This window comes from Heliconius melpomene, chromosome 18, assembly GCF_056956725.1.
Source record: "Heliconius melpomene rosina isolate 202511_hmr_F chromosome 18, ASM5695672v1, whole genome shotgun sequence".
In the NCBI taxonomy this organism is placed as follows: domain Eukaryota; kingdom Metazoa; phylum Arthropoda; class Insecta; order Lepidoptera; family Nymphalidae; genus Heliconius; species Heliconius melpomene.
This window is the reverse complement of record NC_140406.1, coordinates 15,709,704-15,731,381: the sequence shown is the minus strand read 5'-3', so window position 1 is coordinate 15,731,381 and position 21,678 is coordinate 15,709,704. Positions and strand designations below refer to the sequence as shown.

The window sequence follows — 21,678 nt, the reverse complement described above, 5'->3', positions numbered from 1 at the left end:
AAAAATAGACAAAATTATTTCCTCCTATCCTTTTGTATATATCCGAACTAGTTGCCTTTGGTTTTGGTTATTTAGATGTTTCTGTATAAGGCGCCAATTCCCTCAAAATAATTCTCAAAGTTTTTTGCATTGAAATTATTTACATATTAACATAATAAATGACTTATCCAGTGTAATGGGATCTACAAGTTCAACAAATTGTGTTTATCTACTTAACTCGTACTTGAACCCATATTTGTCATGCTTCAGAGGCCCACTCTGTGCACAATGCCGTACGCACTGATATGGACGTGACGGCCCTGAAGTTAGGCTTTCTAAACTTGTACTGTATTGGAAGCTCACTTGTCCGGCTTGAGATCCCTGTGCACGATGCCGTAGGAGTGCAGGTACTCGACGGCGAGCACGGCCTCCGCGAAGTAGTGGCGCGCCATGTCAGGCGGCAGCGGGCCGGCGCGTAGCAGCGTGGCGCAATCACCGCCCTCCACGAATTCCAGTATAAGACAGAGGTGTCTTTTTGTCTCGAACGAGCAGTACATTGTCACCTGGTGGTTGGAATAAAAGGGAATTATTAAAAATATGCGTTCCTATTCCATAAATATATAAAATTGAACGTAACGGCATTTGAAACTCTTAGAAACCTTCCAAGAGACGTAAGTTTATCTTTTATACATTGTCCAAAACAGTATTTTTTGGATATTTATTTTTATTATTATATGTATCGAAAGTTTTTTTTTCTATAAATATAGCTTTAGAAATTTGAAGAAGCCAGGAAGTATATATTTTTTAGGAATTTGTCAAGGATAATAAATAATAAAACACATAATTAACGTAAATATCCAGCATGTAATATGCATAAGGAAAAAAAACAATGTTATATTTACCACAAAAGGATTATCGGCGAAACTCAATATATCCCGTTCAGCAAAGGCTTGTTCCACTTGATTCCTTAATATCAGGTTGTTCTTGCTAATTTTCTTCATTGCATACCTAAAACATTCACTAACTTCAATAATTTGCCCAAATACTCTTTATTATTTATAAAACTTTTAATAAAACGTAATCTACTAATACTTCTTATCATTTTCTTATTCATTTTTTAAAAGCAAAATGTCACAAATTTTGTTTTTTATCTATGCCATTTAATTACTATACCAAAATTAAATTCAGCTTCACGCTGTATGTCGCGTACAGCAGGGTACGCAGACGGAACCTAATATTAAGACCTTTAGTTCCCCATTTTCCGCAGAATTCTGGAGGCATTGCTTGAGGCATTTGTGTCCCTGCGCCACGACTTTTAACTGATTACTATAAAAGCATATTATCGGCTGCACTATTACTAAAAATTAATATTTCCAAAAAAATCCACGAAAAAATATGCAAAACCATATTGTACGGCCGATGTGTCGTGGTCTTGGTACTGGTGGTGGTGGTGGTGGTACTTATCAAAAATAAAATCTATACAACCACAGAACAGCTTCAGGGCGGCCACGACTCGCCGACCGTACTGTAGATATTATAAATAAACATCCTATTACCTCTGTCTTGTCTGTTTATGCTTCACAAGGTACACCGCCCCATAGGCGCCATTGGAGATCAGCTTTATGACCTGATAGTCACTTTCTGAAGGTGGAGCACCACCTGAGCCTGGAGCCCCGGGAGGTGACTGACGACCACGGACCCTGGTGTAGAAATATAATTAATATAAAGATTTTACGTTAGAAAGAATTGTTTAAATCTTAGCTTTAGGTTTCTAGAGGCCAGTCGTGGCGCAGAGGCACAAAGTGTGACTGCAAAATCGACTGGTTGTTGGTTCAATCCTCACTCGAGGAAATGAAATATTTATTTAAATTTACATTGTTCTTATTCTTCGCTCTGGTCGACACCAGAGCGAAGAATTTGCCTCGACAGGCAAAAGCCTGCGTTGAGTTCCGCCACTCAACACTCAATGCCTTCTGATTTCGGCGGAAAGTGGGGAATGGAGTGCCTTAACACTAGGTTCCCGCTTCCTACCCTGCCAGCTATACCCCGCACACAGGTGCGGGATAAAGCGTAAGGCTGATTAAGTTTAAGATTAAATATTGAGAATTGTAAATAGGCACTTGTGGACTAAAAAACTAAATTTTGATTAAAAAGATATGGGCCAAATTTGTACAGATATTCAGTGTAGGCTCTATTTAGTGTTATAAAATTTACATAATAAAAAAAATTGTTAATCATAATGACATGATATTTATTTAACTATTTGCTAGAATCAAATAAATTATATCTATGTATCAAAAATAACTAACTTATAAACTTATAAAAGTACAAATAATATAAAACTAACTTGGAAGGCGAGCAGTTCTGCGGTGGGGGCGGCGGCGGTGGCACGTGCAGTTCTGCGAGCGGGTCCTTGGACAGGCCCAACTTGTGGATTATGTACTGCGGGATGTCGGTTGTCATGCCCTGGATAGAAAAACGTTAATTGAATAAATTATAAAGACATACATATGTAGAAATTAAAAATGTTGAAATATTGTTATTTTTTTATATATCATAACGCGGTGCAGGGGCACCAGCGTGCGACTGCTAACACGACAGGTTGGGTATACGATTTCCCCTTAAGCAAATTAAATATATAATATTTTCATTTTCACGCTTTGGTAACTAACGATTTTGAGTTTTGCTATTGAATACACAATGCCAGAATGCCAGAATTTGTCAGAAAGTTAAGGAACGGAAGTGTCCTTATGGGAACGGAGTGTCTTAGCACTAGGTTTCCAAGTGCCTCTGCCTAACCTAACACCAACCTGCAAATGTCGAGCATGCCCCTCGGCAGCCTCCAGCAGGCGGTAGAACCTCTCGGGGTCGAACTCCAGGCACTCGAGCAGGCGAGCGGGGCGCGCCATGGCCAGCGTGAGGCGCGTCACCAGTGGCGCCACTTGTGCGCCCGCCTCGGAAGATTTCTCTCTAGTCTGTACGGTACATTTGTATTAGATTGTATTTGTTCATTTCAATTTTATTCCAAAAGTTATATATATTTGTACGATATTTTTATAATTCATGACATATTTGGTAAATATAAGTATTTAAAAACAGTAAAATCGGTTCACAAACAAGTTTCCAGACCTTAATACCAATCTTATGTGTAAAACTAAAAACAAAACTATGTGCGAAAAACTATGTGTAATAGACTAACCTCAGCTAATAATCTGTCTAAACTGTCCGCCATGTCGTAGAAATACGTGCTGGTCACTTGTTTAGACTCCGACTTGTGAAGGCAGTCCCGCGCCATTTCTAGTACCTGTGATTATAAACAAATAATTAAAAACCTACAATAGAAATTTACACATATATTGAAAAATAACTACATTTTCATTGCCCCAAATCTTTCTTACACTATTAGCAGTGGCGTAGTAAGGAGGGTCATCATTCATTGGGGTCATCCGCAAAACTATTTAAACATACATATAAAATTATATTGTGTGCGCCTGGGGGGCGCTGTAAAGCTCGCTACGCCTGACTATACTATACGCTGACTATAACAAAACAAAATAAATAAAAGTACTAATTAGGATGTTTTTACCTGTCTCTGAACAAATCTCTCGATAGGCGGACGATCGGGCTTCTTATCTAATTCAGTCAGCTCTTCGATAAGCGCCCTTAGCCTACACAAAAAAGTACATAAAGAAAATTAAATTAAAAATGTATGTTAAAAAGTACGAAAAAATATATACATATTAACTAATAATAATTAAAGTTTAGTATTTTAGCTGTATCCCTAGCGGGGTAGGCAGGGGTAGGTGTTGAGTTCCGCCAGTCAACCCATAAAAAGATAAAGATAAAGGAGTATCTTTATACCAGGTTCTTCCTGGCTACCCTGCTATATGCAGAATAAAGCGAAAAACGGAAAAAAAAATAATCATACTTATCATCCATGGCGCGTTGCGCGGCCGGGAACCTAGCAGCGAACAGCGAAGACATCGCTGACACCGCGTCATCCTTGGAGCCCTCCGAGCCGCTGCCGCCGCCGGGGGAGCGGGAGGGCGAACTAGTTTAGGAAACGATATGTTAGTGTTCATTTCAAATTAAATAAAAAAATATTATTTATGTTTGTTTTCTATAATTATTTGTCTATGTATATTATACATTTGCGTACAATTAAACTACATATTAAAAAATATTTGCAATATTTTAAGATTTCTTTTCTGATTCTTCATAAGTTCATTTAGAACTCTTTCGAATTCTAAGTGATATGTACTTTTTCCAGATTAAAATTAAAAAATCAAACAAAATTTCAAAAACTTTAGGTAGGTACTCTACGATATCTAAACAAAGTCCAATAAAAATTATACAAATATATAAAAACTAGCGGACGCGCGCAGCTTCGCTTGCGTATTTAGGAGTGAATTCTAATAACCCATGAAACATGGGTTCAATGAAATATTTTTAAGAGTCTAAATTTCAAATTTTATAAAAATCGGTGGCGATTTAAAAAAAATTCCATACAAACTTTCAACCCCTTATTTGTACCCTTAGGGGGTGAATTCTACAAAACCATGAAACACATGTTCAATTAAATATTTTTAAGACTCTAAATATCAAATTTTATAAAAATCGGTGGCGATTTAAAAAAAATTCCATATAAACTTTTAACCCCTTATTTGCACCCTTAGGGGGAGAATTCTAGAAAACGATGAAACACGTGTTCAATTAAATACTTTTAAAAATGTAAATTTCAAATTTTATAAAAATCGGTGCCGATTTAAATTTTTTTCTATACAAACTTTGAACCCCTATTTCACCCCTTTAGAGTTAAAATTTTTCAAAATCCCTTCTTAGTGGATGTCCAGATTACGAAAGTAAACATCTGTCCAAATTTCACGTTTCTACGCACAGCGGTTACGGCTGTGCGTGCGTCTTACCTCAGTCAGTGAGGACAAGTCCTTTTATATATATAGATGAAGCAATAGAAACTTTCAAAGCCTATTTCCAGCTCACCTCAAGCTCCGACTCCTGACTCTGCGCGGCAGGACGCGGGGAGAGGGCGCGCGTGCCGCGTGGCCGCTGCCCCCGCTGTCCGACAGGGACGCCCAGTTCATACCGCTGCCTTGTGAACTGCTATAATTTGACAACACATAATAAATATTAACGTTGAGCAAATGGTGATAAGACTATTTTTAACTAAAAATATATAAAACTTTGCAGTATATAATACTATTATAATATGCTTTGTAGTATTAATTAATATTAATGTCAATATTATAAATAAATACATTCATAATATCAGATCGTAATCAGTAATAGGATTTAGTTCTAATACTATCAATTTCCATTGTATCGAAGCCATGCCCCATGACAGTGATTGTAGCCGTTAGATGACGATAAGAGGCCACCATGCGTTGCATTAATAAACCCACGAAATATGTATTTTCAACATAAAAAACAAGAAATAGGTAAAAAAAAACAGAAATTAAAAAATATATGAGCGTTTACTTGAGCGAGTTCTGATGGTGGTGGCAGTGGGGGCAGGGCGCGCGTGGCGGCTCGCACGCCGCCTGTGCCGCCAGCAGGCGCTCTTGCGAGGAACATTGTGACTGCAACAAATTAAGTGCGTCGATTATATTGCTAATTATAAACGGACGTACTTTTGATAATATCTTCGTGAAATAATCTAATTAAAAATGTTTTTTTATATTTTTGGGGAGAAAAAACACATTAAAACTTAATTTTATTGACGCTGAGAAGTTTTTTTATAAATAAAATATTGTTAAAAAAACACTATAAAGAAAAAAACAAATAAAGAACGTATTCAATGAAACCAAAAAAATTATATTCGAAAATGGGTGAAATCCATTGGAGCAGAATAGTCTCCTGTTTATTTTAGTAACATGTTAATATTTATAAGTCTTAATCAAATATTTAGTGTTATTCTTTTTAAAATCGATATATCGCATAACAAAGTAGTTATAAGGAACCTAATGTTAAGACACTCTGCTGTGCACTTTCCGCTGTATTTTCGAGAAGGCAAAACTAAAAGTCAGGTCAGACAGTCGGTCAAAATGAAAATAAATTTTAAACATGTCCATTCCCCGAGAGGGACCGAACCCACGATTAATACGTCGCCTTTACAGTTAGACGCTGTTTCAATGCGCCGCAACGGCCTCAATTTAATGGATGCTAATAATTCATCCTTCAGTCATTAATTAAATAAAACATTGTAATTATATTATTTGCTTTTACTATCAATGTTATTAAATAATTCTTATATTTTTACAAATTAAATTGTGTATTGGAATATAATAAAAATAACAAAAATACGAGTAGTACAAAAATACGATTTGGATTGTAAAAAATGGCATACGATGAAAATTCTTGATTCTTTAATTGTTGGATATAATAAATTACGATATTGTGTTTCAATGTCGTTGCCATTAAGCAATATGGAATAATTCAGGGCAACGTTGAAAAAAAAATTATAAAGAGAAAACAAAGACAATTTAAAAACATATTAGCTTCAACTGTTACAGTACAGTACAGTAGTAGAAACAAAAGCCTAATAAATTTGAATTTAATTCAAATGCACTGATTTCGTGCAGTGTGGAAGCAACAACGTAGTTATGCTGACGACTTGGACGACATTCAAAGTAAATGATAAAAGTGGTTACGGGAATATCTACTTTAGTATTATAGAATAAAACCGTTTAGAGCTAGCTTTAGAAGGAACTCAAAATATGCAGATAGTAAAGAAAATAACCAGCTATTTGAGAATATAAATTATGAACATATTATTTTTTTAAATATTATTTTAAAATTGTACGCAATTAGGATTTGATTTATTTTTCACTACTCAACTGGGGAGCTGTTTATATTTTTAATACATCGAACTAAACCAGCAAATGTAATAAAAATAAAAAAAGTATAAAATAGAATATAATAGATAAGCAAAAAGTACATAAAATAAACTAGAACGAGACTCCATGCTTTAGTGGTCGTGATGAACAGTCATTTACGGCTGTCACTTTACGTTTACGACAATGGGCATTGCCAGAAACACTTTGACAATTGGTGTAACAATAAATGTTAGACATGTTTCTTAGGACAGATGACGCTGTTTCTTGTAGATACAAAATACCAATATTCATAACTTGGTAGATTTGAGGCTAATTAAAAAGAGATAAAAAAAACAGTTTTACGCTGTATCCCGCATATAGTTGTAGTGTTATAACACTCCATTCCCCACGCTACGCCCAATTTTCTAAATATTGTATGTCAAGTGATTAAACTCAAGAGAAAAAGTAGGAAATAGTAAAGTATTTGTTTGGATAGTGGGTCAGTACATTGTGCGAGGAGGGGATTGTTGTTATGGAGTTTGGTATAATATAATTGGACCATTAGAGAGATCAACACCAACAAGTTACGTGCTTTACGAGCAAACGACAAGAAACTACTTCTGAATTCTACGTTTAATTTATGAATAAACGTAGAATATAATAATATATATTTTTATATTAACAGCAACCCATAATTTTAATACCAAAAACTAGCGAGTTTGTATCAAATAGATCCTAAAGACTCCAACTGAATGACGTGAATTCTCTTGAAAGAGAACACTGCAGGGAGTTTCAGTCCAGTTATGAATTTAAAATGATCGTTCTTAGTAAATGATTCACACTTCATATTTCCGGAGTCGATAATTACCACAGCGTCATACGCAACATACGAGTACCTACTGCGCAAGGAACGCCGTGAAATAGTTAATAATTTAAAAATAGTATTTAGGTTTAATTTATTTATACCCTTCATTTTAAGATACTTTGATCAGCAATGCCTCAAGAATTCAGCGGAAAGTGGGGAACGAAAGTGTCCTAATAGAAACGGAGTGTCTTAACACTAGGTTTCCTCTGCCTCCCATGCTGCGAGATACATTGTGAAGCTTATTTATTTATAGGATAACGTTTACTGACATTTTTTTTTGCTCGGACTATATTTTGATTGTATTTATAAGTTAAGTTAATAAAAATACCTATATCTAAAGAAATCACTTCAAAATATAGTATTTTCCAGTTATATCTGTATACAAAATATAATGTATTTCTGACTTCTGTTTGGCATGCAATGCCATCGGCATGACATGTTTACACTCCTGCAGGAAACAAGGACGTGTCCTAGAAACCTTTGTACCTTTACAAGAACATATAACATTTAATCTTATGATATCTAAGGCCATCGAGGCGCAGTGGCTCGGCAGAATGTGGTATAGTTCTAGGTTGTCTTGTTATAGTGGTAGGTGAGAAACTCAAATATTTCAATTATTTTTCTGTAATTCCGGTTATTTTCCAACAAATACACATTTTGAGTCAGTACAAGATAAAAGTAAGTAATGTGTGCATTATCAGCGCAGCTATCGTTAAGTAGCCTTACATCATTGCTGTATTTAGATAGGGTGATACGAATGTTTACACCGATACTACTTGTAAATGCAGTGGAATATACTTCACCGTCAAGTACAGTACGCTCGACAAGTCGTGGCCTTCTAAAACTAACTGTAAATGCCTGTACAGATTTGATTTTTCTTCAGATTATTTTCTTACATAGTAAACAATGGGCAATAGTTCAGAAAACCTAACTTCAGTGTGTACACGGCTCGTTTATCTAATGGAGCAAATAGTACTATTTGGATATATTAATGTTTTTTTTTTAACATACAAATATAAAACATTTTTAAAAATAGTACCAACAAACAACCTAATTAAAATAATATACCTTTATATAAAAATAAGTAAATTTAAATAAAAACATAATGAGTCAGCCATTAATGTAGTCATTGAGAATCATTGAGAACATTTTAACGCATATTTCTCAGTTACACACTACTAGACATGAGTAGTGTAGAATAGTATAGTGTTTGTTCTCTAACGATGATTAATGAATTGATGACTGTGTTCTATTCACGGTCGTGCAGTGAGCCACACCTCGGTAAAGAATTACTTATATGTGATTACAAACACTCTTATTATATCTATATGAAATCATTTAATTTCATTACTAATTACTAATAAATAGGGAATAAAAAAATGATAAAGTACCCGTATATCAAGTTACGATCAATACTTGAATACCATTACTTGAATGTTGTGAGGCCGTCAGACACTATAAACGCGACGGTTGTGGGTTCGATGGCTACTCGGGGGAATGATTAATTATATTTACTTTATTCTCATTTCTAAGCTGTGGTACACGAAGCACGGGGTTGAGTTCCGCCACTTAACACGCAACGTTTTGAAAATTAGGCGGAAAGTGGAAACGGAGGGCTATGTTCCTTGTACCCACCCTGCTAAATACGATATTCAATATGCATTATGTAGAATTCGGGTGAAATAGGAAGAAAGGAGAGCTTTGACACTAGTAATTTACCTCTGCCTATACCACTATTTGCTGGATAAAGAAATGAAATTTTAATATTTATATTATTTTAGCTATGCGAAAAACAATATAAATTATTATATTTCTTTATTTATTTATATTTATTATTGGATACTTACTGAAAGGCTAGAGCTTCCCGGTGTAGTACCGTACCCGGATGAAGGCAGCGACGCCACCGACCACCTTCTACCATCACTGTAATAAAAATTGAAAATAAGAATTTATCCTTAAATAATATAATTTATTAGAACATAAAAGACTTCGGGCAATTAAAGCAAAAGAATTAAGCTTTGCTAGCAAAGTAAGGTTCCAAAGTTAGCAAAGTAAACAATAGGTTTCTCCCTGCCTAATTTGCTGTTTACAATCGCATGCTTGTGCCCCTGTGTAACGACTGGCCTTAATTCTCATCTAATAAATCGCATCTCATCTAATATTTTACGCTATTTCTAAAAAAACAATTGTTATACTTTTATTTATTATTACTCAGCTTATTACTTTAATGGTATAATAAATATTATTTTAAAATATACCTATATATTTTTAATAGGTTTAACATTAGCTTAGCATAAGATTACTTATTTATAAATACAAAACACGTGCGATCGAGTGTAATGTTCACGTGATGGTAAACGTTACGCTTACTCATGAACTCATAACAAACGTTACTACACTAACAAACGAATTAAATAAAGTATTCAATATTAATTATTGAGGCCGCCGTGGAGATTGTGGATTCGTTTCCCACTGATTCGAATGAAATATTTGATATTTTCATTTCTTCGCTCTGATAATGAGGCAAACGCGGTTGATTACCGCCACTCAACACGCAATGTCTAAATGGGAACGGAGTATCTTAATGCCAGCTCCCTAGGTTCTCTCCTCCTACCTTGCTGCTCACATGCATATATCTATGAATTTATGAAGCTACTTATATATTAAATTATATAAATTTTCTGGCAACAGACGAAATTATTCACTTGAAAAACACAAAGAGACAAAGTGACTTAATTTATACTTCCTAAATTTGCACGGAAGTATACTCGAGGACGTGCTCTTGCCCTCAAAATTAAAATTTAATTAAGATTAAATTTCTTTTAACCAAATTCACACAATTTAAATCACAAGTTAATCGTATTTAAATTGTTTTTCCTATGATAATTGCACATTTAGTATGTCAAACAAACACGATCTAATGCTAAGAATAATAACAATAAAGATATGTTTATTTATAGTACCTACCTACCTACTCGTACATGCACTGAATACAAGCTAATGACATTAACAGTAAATACTTACATGTCCTTATTCCTAATTGGCACAGACATATAGCGAACAAATATAACAATCAATTGTTGTAAATATAGCGTGTTTCTACTTAGCTAATGATAAATAAATAATTTATAGTTATCTTCGTTTTTTTAGCTACACGCTGTATCAGTAGTGTAGGTTCAGCACATCACGCTGTAGTAATACTCGTAGTAACCAGACTAAACAAAGTAAATGGCCGCAACTAGAATTGTAGGCACATACGGAAATGTAATAGGGGTTTTTATAGCTTCACGCTTTATCCCGCACATAGATGTGTAGGCGGAACGAACCTGGGAACCTTGTTTTAAGACACCCAGTTCCCTTTAAGATACTCCCGTTCTCCACTTTATAAAAGAGATATATTAACTAGTAATATAATGTAATACTGGTAAATCGGACAGAATGTAAATAACTTTTTACTCAATATGTTATAAGCTTAGATTCCGGTAAAAGTTCTTCGACTATGTTTACTAAGAGCATAACTATAATCAAAGATCTTAACAGCATAAATATGATTTCATTTGCGATAACAGGTTGGACTGTTGCCAAGAAGTGCTGGTTCGAATTCCGCTACGTTCAAAAACCTTTTTCTCTTTATCGATGTCGACTGCTGAGGGTGGGGCTTTATAGAGCATCATAGCTTTGTATCAATTCACTTTCAAACACTTTTATGCAGTTTGTAGATATTTATTTTTCCCTCGTTAGCGCAGAATAACACTTTTAAAAAGTTAAAATGACACCTTTTATTTTGCATCAAGGTAAAAAGTAAAAACCATGACTAAAAATATACAATAATAATTAATTAATTATATCATTTAATATTAACACAGCAAACGAGACAGATAATCCATTTTAATTAAATACAAACACGCAAATTGCGAGCGTATAATTAATTACTGTTACACAGGCCGACCTAGGCGGCTTCGCCCGCTTGAACTATACGAATATTTATTAAATATATATAAATTAGATTATTTTAATTAAAAAAAAATTATTAGATAATCCACTTAAACAATCGTTTCTATGTAACATTTACCTAATATATCAAGCATCATACACAACTCTTAGTTACATACTTCCATTTACCCGTAAATGTCATTTGTACTAAAAGCCGCCATATTTCTTTTTCCCTTGGTCGTAGTTAACTTTATAGGAGTAAAGGGCACTTTATGCGATATCTTACGACGACTGTATATCAATAAGTTAGAATAACGTTATATAAATCTTAAGCTTTACTCCTAGGTAAGTATTGAATGTTGTTTCTCATAATAATGTTATTTATTCTTTGTGAAATATGACCAAGACTAGGATAATAATAAATATTTATATATTAAATATTAACTGTATTATTATTATCCACATACGTAACGTAACAAAAATAGCGGAGACTCGAATATCTTAACGCTAAGTTCTCTCTGCCCTGCCGTATGCGGAACGAAATATAAAGACTTAAAATATATAAATTATACACATCATCCAAATTAACGAATATAGTAGGCCACAATTTTTATTATACATACGGAAGAATTAACAAACAAGGAGTTTTCCATCCTAGTAAATTTAATCCTGGTTTCAATTCTTCATTTCTTTATTGCCGGGGAAGTTGTGTCTAAACGGAGGACCAGAAATAAGAGAACGGTGTCACTTAATAGACTGACTCCCTTTATATTACCACCGACTCAAAAAAAATACAAATCATAAGCAGCTCAAAAAGGAGTTCATTAACACAAAGCTTAGATATAATAAAAAACTTATCACCGCGAGCGCGATGGAGTGCGACGCGTTCAAAGCGAAACCTTCCGGTACCTGTTTTCCATGGACCATCCAGCGACTGCTCGACTCGCTATGACTACTTCGTGATAGAATATTTTTTGTTAGCGCCTTGCAAAAACTGAACCAAACGAGTTTAACTTTTAAATTATATTGAGTTGCATTAGATGTTAATATAAAACATTTTAGGTTACATCGTTACATTTGTGTATATTATTTTTTGTTAAGGTTACTATAGTCATGGAGCTTAAATTTAAAACTTCTATGTCTGATTCGGAGATGCTAAAATCAAGCCTTATAAATTAAATAAAAGTTTACTAAATATTCAAGTTTATATAAACTCTGTGCTGACGAACTCTTTTACACTTATATATTTTGGAATAATACCTTGTATTAATACATCACTATTTTTCAATTTCCACCTTCCCCTTTCGCTCAGGTTTTGTCTTTCATCGTGCACACAAACATTTCTTAAGTCGAACACAATACAAATAATGAATTATAATATCGATTATGAAATTCAATATTAAAACATACATAACCATACATTACTTTATATAATCAAATAATTAAAATACTCGACAATCTCTTACAAATGAGAATCGAAATTAAGCTTTCAAACGATTACTTAATCGAGCCTACGTTTCAAGTGGCATTGAATTTAACCAGTGCTTGTATAAAAAGAGCGATTTTTTCTGAATGAATCAAAGAGTTCAATGTAAGTTGTTACTGTGAAATATAAATCCGCATTAAATAAATTCGCCTAAAGTTAATAATATTTTTTACTTCACGCTGTATTCCGCATGGTAGGCAGAGAATCTGGGTACCTAGTGTTAAGACACTTCGTCTCCCATTTTCCACCGAATTCTAGAGACATTGTGTATTGAATGGCTTAACAAAGAAATGAAAATATAAAATACTAGCGACCCTCTTGCGGCTTCGCCCGCTTTAACTACTGGATTATTCATATAATATATGTTTGCAAAGCACTTAAGAAAATATGTGAAAATTAATTAAACCCTAATGCAACCCGCATTTTTTTAGTTTCAATAAGGATTTTCCAATTGTTTTACACAGCAAGGATTTTTTAGTAGGTACCGTAATTTTAAATCTGTGCTACTAATCTTTTCAAGTACTTATTAAAATATATTTTAATGACTATTTTTAGATAGTTAAATGACTATTTTTAAACGGAAGAAATTATAAACAAAAACCTACCTACTACTAACTACTACAAAAAATGTGAAACCAAATACAGGGTGAGTCATATTGAACTTTCCGATTTCAATAAGGTGTGTATTAAAAACAAAGCGACATGCAGTAAAAATTATTTTATTGTTTGAAAGCACATAACATGCAGTTTTAATTTAGTTGGTTTTAAAAATGATATCCTGTAAATGTCTACCTCCATTGACCACACACTGCTGAAGCCTTTCCCGGAAGTTGTCCATTACTCGTCGAGTCATATTCAGCGGAATAGCATTGATTTCTTCCGTGATTGCAGCCTTCAGTTCATCGATGGTTCGGGGACGATGCGTGTACACCTTTTCCTTCAGGTAACCCCAGAGAAAGAAATCGCAGGGGGTTAAATCAGGTGATCTCGGCGGCCACCCAACGTCACCTCGCAAAGAAATGAGATGACCGGGAAACATTTGTCGCAGGATTTCCATTGAACGCCTGGATGTATGGGCTGTAGCACCATCTTGTTGGAACCAGATGTTATCGTTGTCATGATTCTGCGTTAATTCCTCCAATTTCGGTTTCAGAAAAGTTTCAAGCATGTCGCAATACCGAGCAGAGGTAACTGTGACGACTTGACCATCTTCTTCAAAAAAATAGGGACCCCACACACCAAACTCTGCAATAGCGCACCACACTGTCACTCGAGGGCTGTGAAGTGGTCGTTCGTGTAGGTTTCGTGGGTTATTCTCAGCCCAGTATCGAAAATTCTGTTTGTTGACAGTTCCGGCGAGGTGAAAATGTGCCTCATCACTGAAGATCAAAACAGCAGTGCGGGGGATCTGCTGAATGTCGCGGCATAAATTTGTTCGTGTGTCTAAGTCTCTAACTGTTAATTCTTGCACTACCTGAATCTTGTATGGGTGAAATTTAAGGTCTCTATGCAGTATTCTGCGGACACTACTGAAAGATAATCCTAGTGAAGCGGCATGTTTCCGAACAGAACGCCGAGGGGATTGTTGAATTGAAGCCCGCACTCTATCCACGTTTTCCGCTGACGTTGACGTCCTAATTCGGCCTTGTGGTCTTGTTTTTAATGCTGATGATGTTGCTCTAAAATTTGATACCCAATTTCTGATTGTTGGTCCAGTGGGAATGGGATCACGTCGACCAATAGCAAAATGTAAACGGAACGCACGCTGTGTTGTGATCACGGAGCCGCCATTTTTAATAAACTCTTCAACTACGAACGCACGATGTTGTCCCGACCAAGCCATTGCTCACACTAAAACTGCATGTCATGGCGCGTCTAATGACACCATCCCCACCCTTCTACTCCTTCCCTTCTTCGTGCAACGTCCTTCAAAAACCGGAAAGTTCAATATGACTCACCCTGTATATCGCGCTTAAATAATACATTCAACTACAATTATCCAATACGCAAACGCTTCTAACTAAATCTTCGTTGCTATAGAGGCAGCCGGGTTTTTTTTTTCGAGCTTGTCGTTAATGCTGAAGGGGGTATTCTGTCGCAATTTATTTAAATAGTGGGTTCATACAAAGATTAGAAATGCAAGGTGCAATCATAAACTCAATTAGAGTTTTACAGTGCACCAGAAACTAATGAAACTGAAATAGTCGTTAAGGGAATATTATATTCTATTCATGATTAAAAACTTATAGCATAGACGGAACAACGGCTCTCGAAGCGTTAAGCTTCTGTCCAATAATTGAAAAAAACATATTTAAAAAGAACTAATATGGGTACGGTATAGGCGTGTTTGTTTACTATTTAATAATAATTAATTCTCATACAATTATACAATTACAATGACACTTTAGAAATAGGTATTCATAATAAATGACATACCTACACAAATGATTGCGAAGAAAATTATCTATTTTAGTACTTATCTTATCAACTCAGTTTTTGCAATATCAGGTGAAATCTAAAAACAGAAGGTCGGAAGGAAGTTGGAAGGCTAAGCATCGCTGATACGACAATCACTGTCGAGTTTGAAGAATTTTGTTACTTACGATAACGAAGTTGAGTTAACGAAGTATTTATATTGTTTTAGTTTCAAATATGTATGTTACAATTGAGTTATTTTATTTAAATGAAACATTTGTATTATCAGCGATTGCTACCTGTATTTTTATATTTACAAGTAGTTACGTTTATCTGTTATTATGTTTGGTTCAAATTTTCTTACTAATTATTATTCTTACAAATAATGATTAAAAACCGCCTGAGATAGAAACATGTAATAACAACTCTATCTAAGAATAATGTTAAATGAAATAAACACCAAAAAAGTATATAAACTTACAGCTCCTTCCCACGTTTCACACTAGATGACAGAAGCGCGTGATGCAGCGGGTGGGCGTGGTGTGCGTGCCAGCGCGGCCCCTCCGCCGGCGACAGGGGGCCCGTGCCTGGGGAGCTGCAACGCCCAGAGCCCACCTACAATTAAATAATATTTATAGAAAAAAGTAAATAAGATAACGTGCATGTTAGTGATACAGTCAGTCCTGTCATGTCGGTCTACAGATTGCACATTTTCTTTTTAGCTTCTCGCTGTGTATCCCATAAAAATAAATAAGCAAAGGAAATTTAATGTTAACACAATTCGTTACCCTCTTTTCTCCAATTTTTCGAGACATTATGTTTTGAGGGCCGGAGATAATTATCATGTCAATCATATTCATCACTCAGACACCCTCATTGGAATTCGAACCTACGACCATCCTCCAGTCAGATTAAAGAACTACCATACCAACTGGCAACTCAACAAACAAATAATGTGTGGATATAAATGAAAAATAATAACTAACTCTAATAGTTTCGATACGGCAAACGTTATGCAACCAACCGATTAGTTCCATTCGACCTTTACACCGATCGATCACGTTAGTATTCCTATAAAACCGACACTTCTGCTTTTATGCAACTTAAGGCCGATGATAACTTACCAGAGAACAAAGTAAGAGACTTCTTGGAACATTAGCTGATGGTGAACTGCATAAACATTTTTTTTTGTATTTTTAGTAACACTAAAATATTTGTATAGGTATAAATAACTACAATTCTCACTAATTACTGGGTTAATAACTAATAATGCATGGTATTATAAAAAAAAATCACTTGTCGTTTATTATTATCGATATCGATAGGTATAATCAGAATCATCCGATTTTTAAATAAAATTTCAAAATAAATAAGTTTAAACTAGATTCCATTGGATCCTACCCACATATCTAACTCTATATAATATATTTATGTATGTATAATACAGTATACATATCAACGTACTATCAACAGACCCTAGCTGTGTAAACATCAACTTGATACTTGTTTATTTGCACACGATATCAAAGGCTTTTACTCCGCATATTGAGGTTCTATCGTGCTATTTTCCACAAAATCAATTATACTGTTGAAATATTTCATGTAATTCATAAAAAAATCTATTGTTAGCTCAAATAAGGTTTATTTTAATACAATAAGAACAAATGTTTTATAACTCAGTCATTATATTGAATGCTATGCTAACAATTTCGAAGTAACTTGATAACAACGTATGGCTTAGTGCTCGGGTTGCGTGAACGGCTTCCAAGAGTCACAAGTTCGAGTCCCGCTACGTTCAAATCATTGAAAATGTGTGTTTTCAAGAAAATAAATTTCATTCATATAAGTATATAAAGCGTTATAATCTATTAATATTCTAATTGAAATATATAATTGCCAAGCTATAGTAACAGCTGCAAAGGACGAAAACACAAAGCGACATTAGATTAATTAAACGGAAACCTTGAACACATATTACCCTTAGCGCGCACTGGTGACTTTTGTCACGGTGACAATAAATTTTTTGTCACTGACATGTCACCATACTTTTCGCGACTGCGCGCACTTGCGATGACAGTGACGAAATTTTTTACATTTGATAAAATTAATTTCGAAGAGATGGTTGTCTGTGCACTTATATTAAGAAATAGAAAAAAAAGCAAACGTAGAAAATATTGGCTTTCAACTTTTCATTTGTCATAGAGCAATAGCCTCAACTCAATTTCGTCAATCAGTATTGTCATTGTCTATTTCATCTTCATGAAAACACACGTTTTGCCTTGTTGATGAACTTGACGCCATTCTTGAAATAAAAATTCGGTGCTGCAATGCAACACGCTGCTGTTTCATGTTTATGCGGAAGACGACTAGTATGGAAACCGCAAGGGGGAGGTGACATTTAGTTGCTAATGCGTGCACGGGCATACAAATCTATGGACGCGGTGACAGTTGCGTCACCGGCGTGTTGCCGGCCTCCGCGGACAAAAAGTCACCCAATTGTCACGTATCCAAATGCGCGCACCTTCATTAAGTGTAATGTACACGGTGACAGTCACGCAACAGTCACGGTGACAAAAATCACTAGTGCGCGCTATACCTTACATTATAAGAAATGTATATCGAACAAATAAAGTGGACACCAATATTAAAAGTTTAATTTTACGTACAATAGTTACTGTAATAGCTACACTTATTTTTAAAAAAAACTGTGCAAGATTGCCTCGCTCACGATTCGGCAATGAACCTACGACATCCGCATTAGGTAGTTAGATATATCTAGCCCACAAAAACGGTCTCCAAATTGCTAAATTTTTATTCATATTGAAGGACTTTGTGTATGTATGTGGTAACAAGATAACAAATAAATGCAAAGAATAAAGAATATAAAAGATATACGAATCGTCGTCATCTTTATAATTTTTAAATGTATCAAGAACACTTCATTATTTATTTTCTTAATTAAGTAACGTTGAATTTTTAAATTTATTGTACAAGTTTTCTTAAAAAAGACAACTCTTTCCACCAGGTAATGTTCTAATATGAAATAATTAATATTTTCATTCCCTCTAAACTTGATGAATGTCTTAACACTAGGTCCCAGGTCCTCACTGCCTACCCTTCTATGTGGGGGATATCAAAAAGTTATTGAGGCCATGTTGGCGTAGGCATGAGGGTTATGGGTTCGTTTTCGGCGACTCAACACGCAATTTCTCGAAAAATTGACGGAGAGCGGAGAACAGTGTGTCTTAGCACTAAGTTTCTGTGCCTACCTTGATATATACAGCGTGAAATTGAGAAAAAAGTTGTTATGGTTAAACTGAGTTAGTTAATCACTTAACTAGTAAAACATGAACAAGAACATCTATTATCTAAGGTAGAGGCATCACTCTGCAAGTGTCATTGTGTAAGGTCGACGGTGTGCTCGGGAGCAGTGGGAGCAACAGGTCGCTGTGTTAGCTTCCTTTAGCTAAATTAAACCTCCAAAGCTCCTATTGTCCTAGGGCGTCTAGGTATTTTCTTCATTTTGTTAAACAAGTTGTTTAATATTTTTTGCAATTTTCTCGAATTAAATATTACTGAATAGTGCTGATTTAGTAAAACTATATATTACTATTTATATTAAACGGGGGTAAATAGAAGAAGTATAGAAAGGGCCATATAGTCCACGCAAACGAAGTAGCGAGCGAACTAGAGATTATATTTTTTATGGGATGTGACAGTATGACCAGATTAGGTATACCACAACCCAATGCCCACTCATATAGTAAACCAAAACTAACACTTTATTCATCTCAGGCCGTTGTAGTGCAGTGGAAGAAGCACGCGCGTATAAGCGCAACGTTTGTGGGTTCGATCCCTACTCGGGAGAATGAAATGTATAATATATTTATTTGCACGCTCTGGTAACGAGGCAAAGCGCGGAGTTGGCCGCCACTCAACAGACGAAGTCTACAGAATTCGGTGGAAAATGGGAAACGGAAGTATCCTAATAGGAAACGTCTTAACATTAGGTTCTCAGGTTGATCCTGTCTGCCGTGCTATGTGCAGTATATAGCGTGAAGGCTGATATAAAAACTAAGATTTATTGATTGGGAACAAATTTCACCATACAGTTGTTTCTACATAATCGATACTTTCTCTTGAAATCAACACATTAAGGTGTTTTTAATAGAGAATTCATAAATCACAGTGTGTCACATGGAGCCCGCTACGTGTGAAAGCTTCTCATCGTTGCTGTACCTACGTTGTATTTACCGTTTTAACTACAGCAATTATAAAGTGGTAAGATAACACTTGCTTTAATAGAGTATAATGCAGTTTAAAAAGATAAAAATATTTATCTATAGTGGTTTTCTTATAAAATAATTGGATATGATACAAATTCATAACCCCAATTTACATATGACTCTCGCTTAAAGACCCAGTTAGTATACGACTATAATAGACGCGCCGCCTAAGCTTAGAACCATTGCGCGTTGATTAGCAGAACTCAACGCCACGATTTAATCACCAGGGCCAAATAACAAAAAATAAAACCGTTCCTCCGAGAGGGAATAGAATCCACAACACCACGCGCTAACAGCCTCAAATGGTCCACCAATACCGAACCAAATATGAAACAAAAATGAAAAAAACCTAGATATGAAAAGTTGTATGAAAAATTTTATTCATATAAACAAAGTTTGAGTCATGCTCATTAAAAAGAAAGAGTATACTTTAAGCCGTTATAATGATTTTCCGTCTGACAACATAGCTATGTTACAGACATAATGAACTCCATATTTTCCTGTTAATTGGTTTTAGGTGACACTGTGACCCTAATAAACAAATTTTATACGAAGTATTACGTGAGGTCTTTATGAGACAATGGAGTGACTTCCTTGAATGGATAGCTCTGAATTCAATTTAACCTTTGAGGTAACAAAAACATTTTACTGTTATCAATGTTAAGGACAAAGAAAAAAAAACAATCGGTTTTCTTACAAAGACATTTTTCATATTTAGATACCATTTAACATATACATTTTAAACCTTTAGTTTATAAGGTATCTTTACCTTATAAATTAAAACATTAATAAAACAAGGATTTTTCAAGAATCGAGTATACATATTTAATAAATACCCAGCAGTTTACTAAGGAAAGCCACTTTCACAGTAAAATGTGAGAAATTTCATTTTAATGAAAAGGAAAAATCCGACCGACCGCATTTCTCGAGCGCTATATACAACAACAAGTACAGGCGGTACTCACAACCTACTATGTTTGTATACAAGTCGGTGGCAGGCCCTGGCGCGGTGTGGGCGTGTGCCACCGAACTGCATGTTATGGATTTTGACACCATGACTCATGGACGCAGAGGCGCGGCCTTCTACTTTATAGGATTCTATAACTATAATATTCATTTTTAGGGTTCCGTACCTCAAAAGGTAAACACGGAACCCTTATAGGATTAATTTGTTGTCAGTCTGTCTGTCTATCAAGATCATTTCATCATTTCATGATCATTTCATCTCGAGATCGCATGGAACATGGAAGTATCAAGCTGAAGATAATGTCGCCGTTGTCCTGTTTTTTTTATATAAAATGTAGGTAACCTAGTTAAGGTAGTAAGGGGGAGAACGGACTTAACACCTTTCCGACCCCAATTGTCAACCTCACCTGCTCGCACTGGCTATTCGTATGATTAGCTGGTGGCGGCAGCTTCGAGTTGTCGCGGTACTCCCTGCTGGATAACGGACGAGGCTCTGGCGACCGACCAGTGGCGGTATAACCACACACACACAGGCTACAGCGGCCTTGGGGTATAAATAACCCCAAAAATGTCTGGTGCAGAAGGCAAGGGGAAACCACTGCACTATTTCTCCCAAGAAAGTCATCATGGAAGCACATTTAAAAAGATCACGATCGCCATACGAACCGTTTAGCAACCGGCGCCGCACTGCGTCCGGGGCGTGCGGTGAGAAATTGGTTACCGGCCACGAGGCAGTGGGAAACCAGGCCCTTCGTGGAAACTCAGATACTGGAATAACTATGAAACTCCGAACTAACCAGAAGATAGGCACATGGAATGTTCGAGGCCTTCTCGATCCTGGAAAATTGACTATCTTAGAACGAGAGATTACCAGAAATGGTATGAATATCTGTGGTCTGAGCGAAACACACTGGC

At 35.4% G+C, this 21,678-nt stretch overlaps 1 protein-coding gene and 1 long non-coding RNA gene across 5 annotated transcripts in view; one reads left to right on the top strand and one right to left on the bottom strand.

Annotated features, from left to right (window-relative positions):
• Positions 1 to 21,678, bottom strand: part of dop (microtubule-associated serine/threonine (MAST) protein kinase dop) — a 64,423-nt gene that overhangs the window by 15,478 nt on the left and 27,267 nt on the right. For all 4 annotated transcript variants that reach the window (XM_085201726.1, XM_085201727.1, XM_085201728.1 and 1 more), the window contains exons 4-15: positions 15,993 to 16,126; positions 9,525 to 9,600; positions 5,476 to 5,576; positions 4,981 to 5,100; positions 3,908 to 4,030; positions 3,566 to 3,647; positions 3,179 to 3,283; positions 2,790 to 2,954; positions 2,327 to 2,445; positions 1,536 to 1,679; positions 882 to 987; positions 343 to 542 (exon numbers count right to left, since the gene is read on the bottom strand). In XM_085201726.1, coding sequence (XP_085057852.1) covers positions 343 to 542; positions 882 to 987; positions 1,536 to 1,679; positions 2,327 to 2,445; positions 2,790 to 2,954; positions 3,179 to 3,283; positions 3,566 to 3,647; positions 3,908 to 4,030; positions 4,981 to 5,100; positions 5,476 to 5,576; positions 9,525 to 9,600; positions 15,993 to 16,126 — 1,475 coding nt within the window. The remainder of the gene's footprint in view (positions 1 to 342; positions 543 to 881; positions 988 to 1,535; positions 1,680 to 2,326; positions 2,446 to 2,789; positions 2,955 to 3,178; positions 3,284 to 3,565; positions 3,648 to 3,907; positions 4,031 to 4,980; positions 5,101 to 5,475; positions 5,577 to 9,524; positions 9,601 to 15,992; positions 16,127 to 21,678) is intronic.
• LOC146529702 (uncharacterized) lies at positions 513 to 1,722 on the top strand. The gene is made up of 2 exons (XR_014879002.1): positions 513 to 650; positions 1,565 to 1,722. It is a non-coding gene; the product is annotated as an uncharacterized LOC146529702 (long non-coding RNA).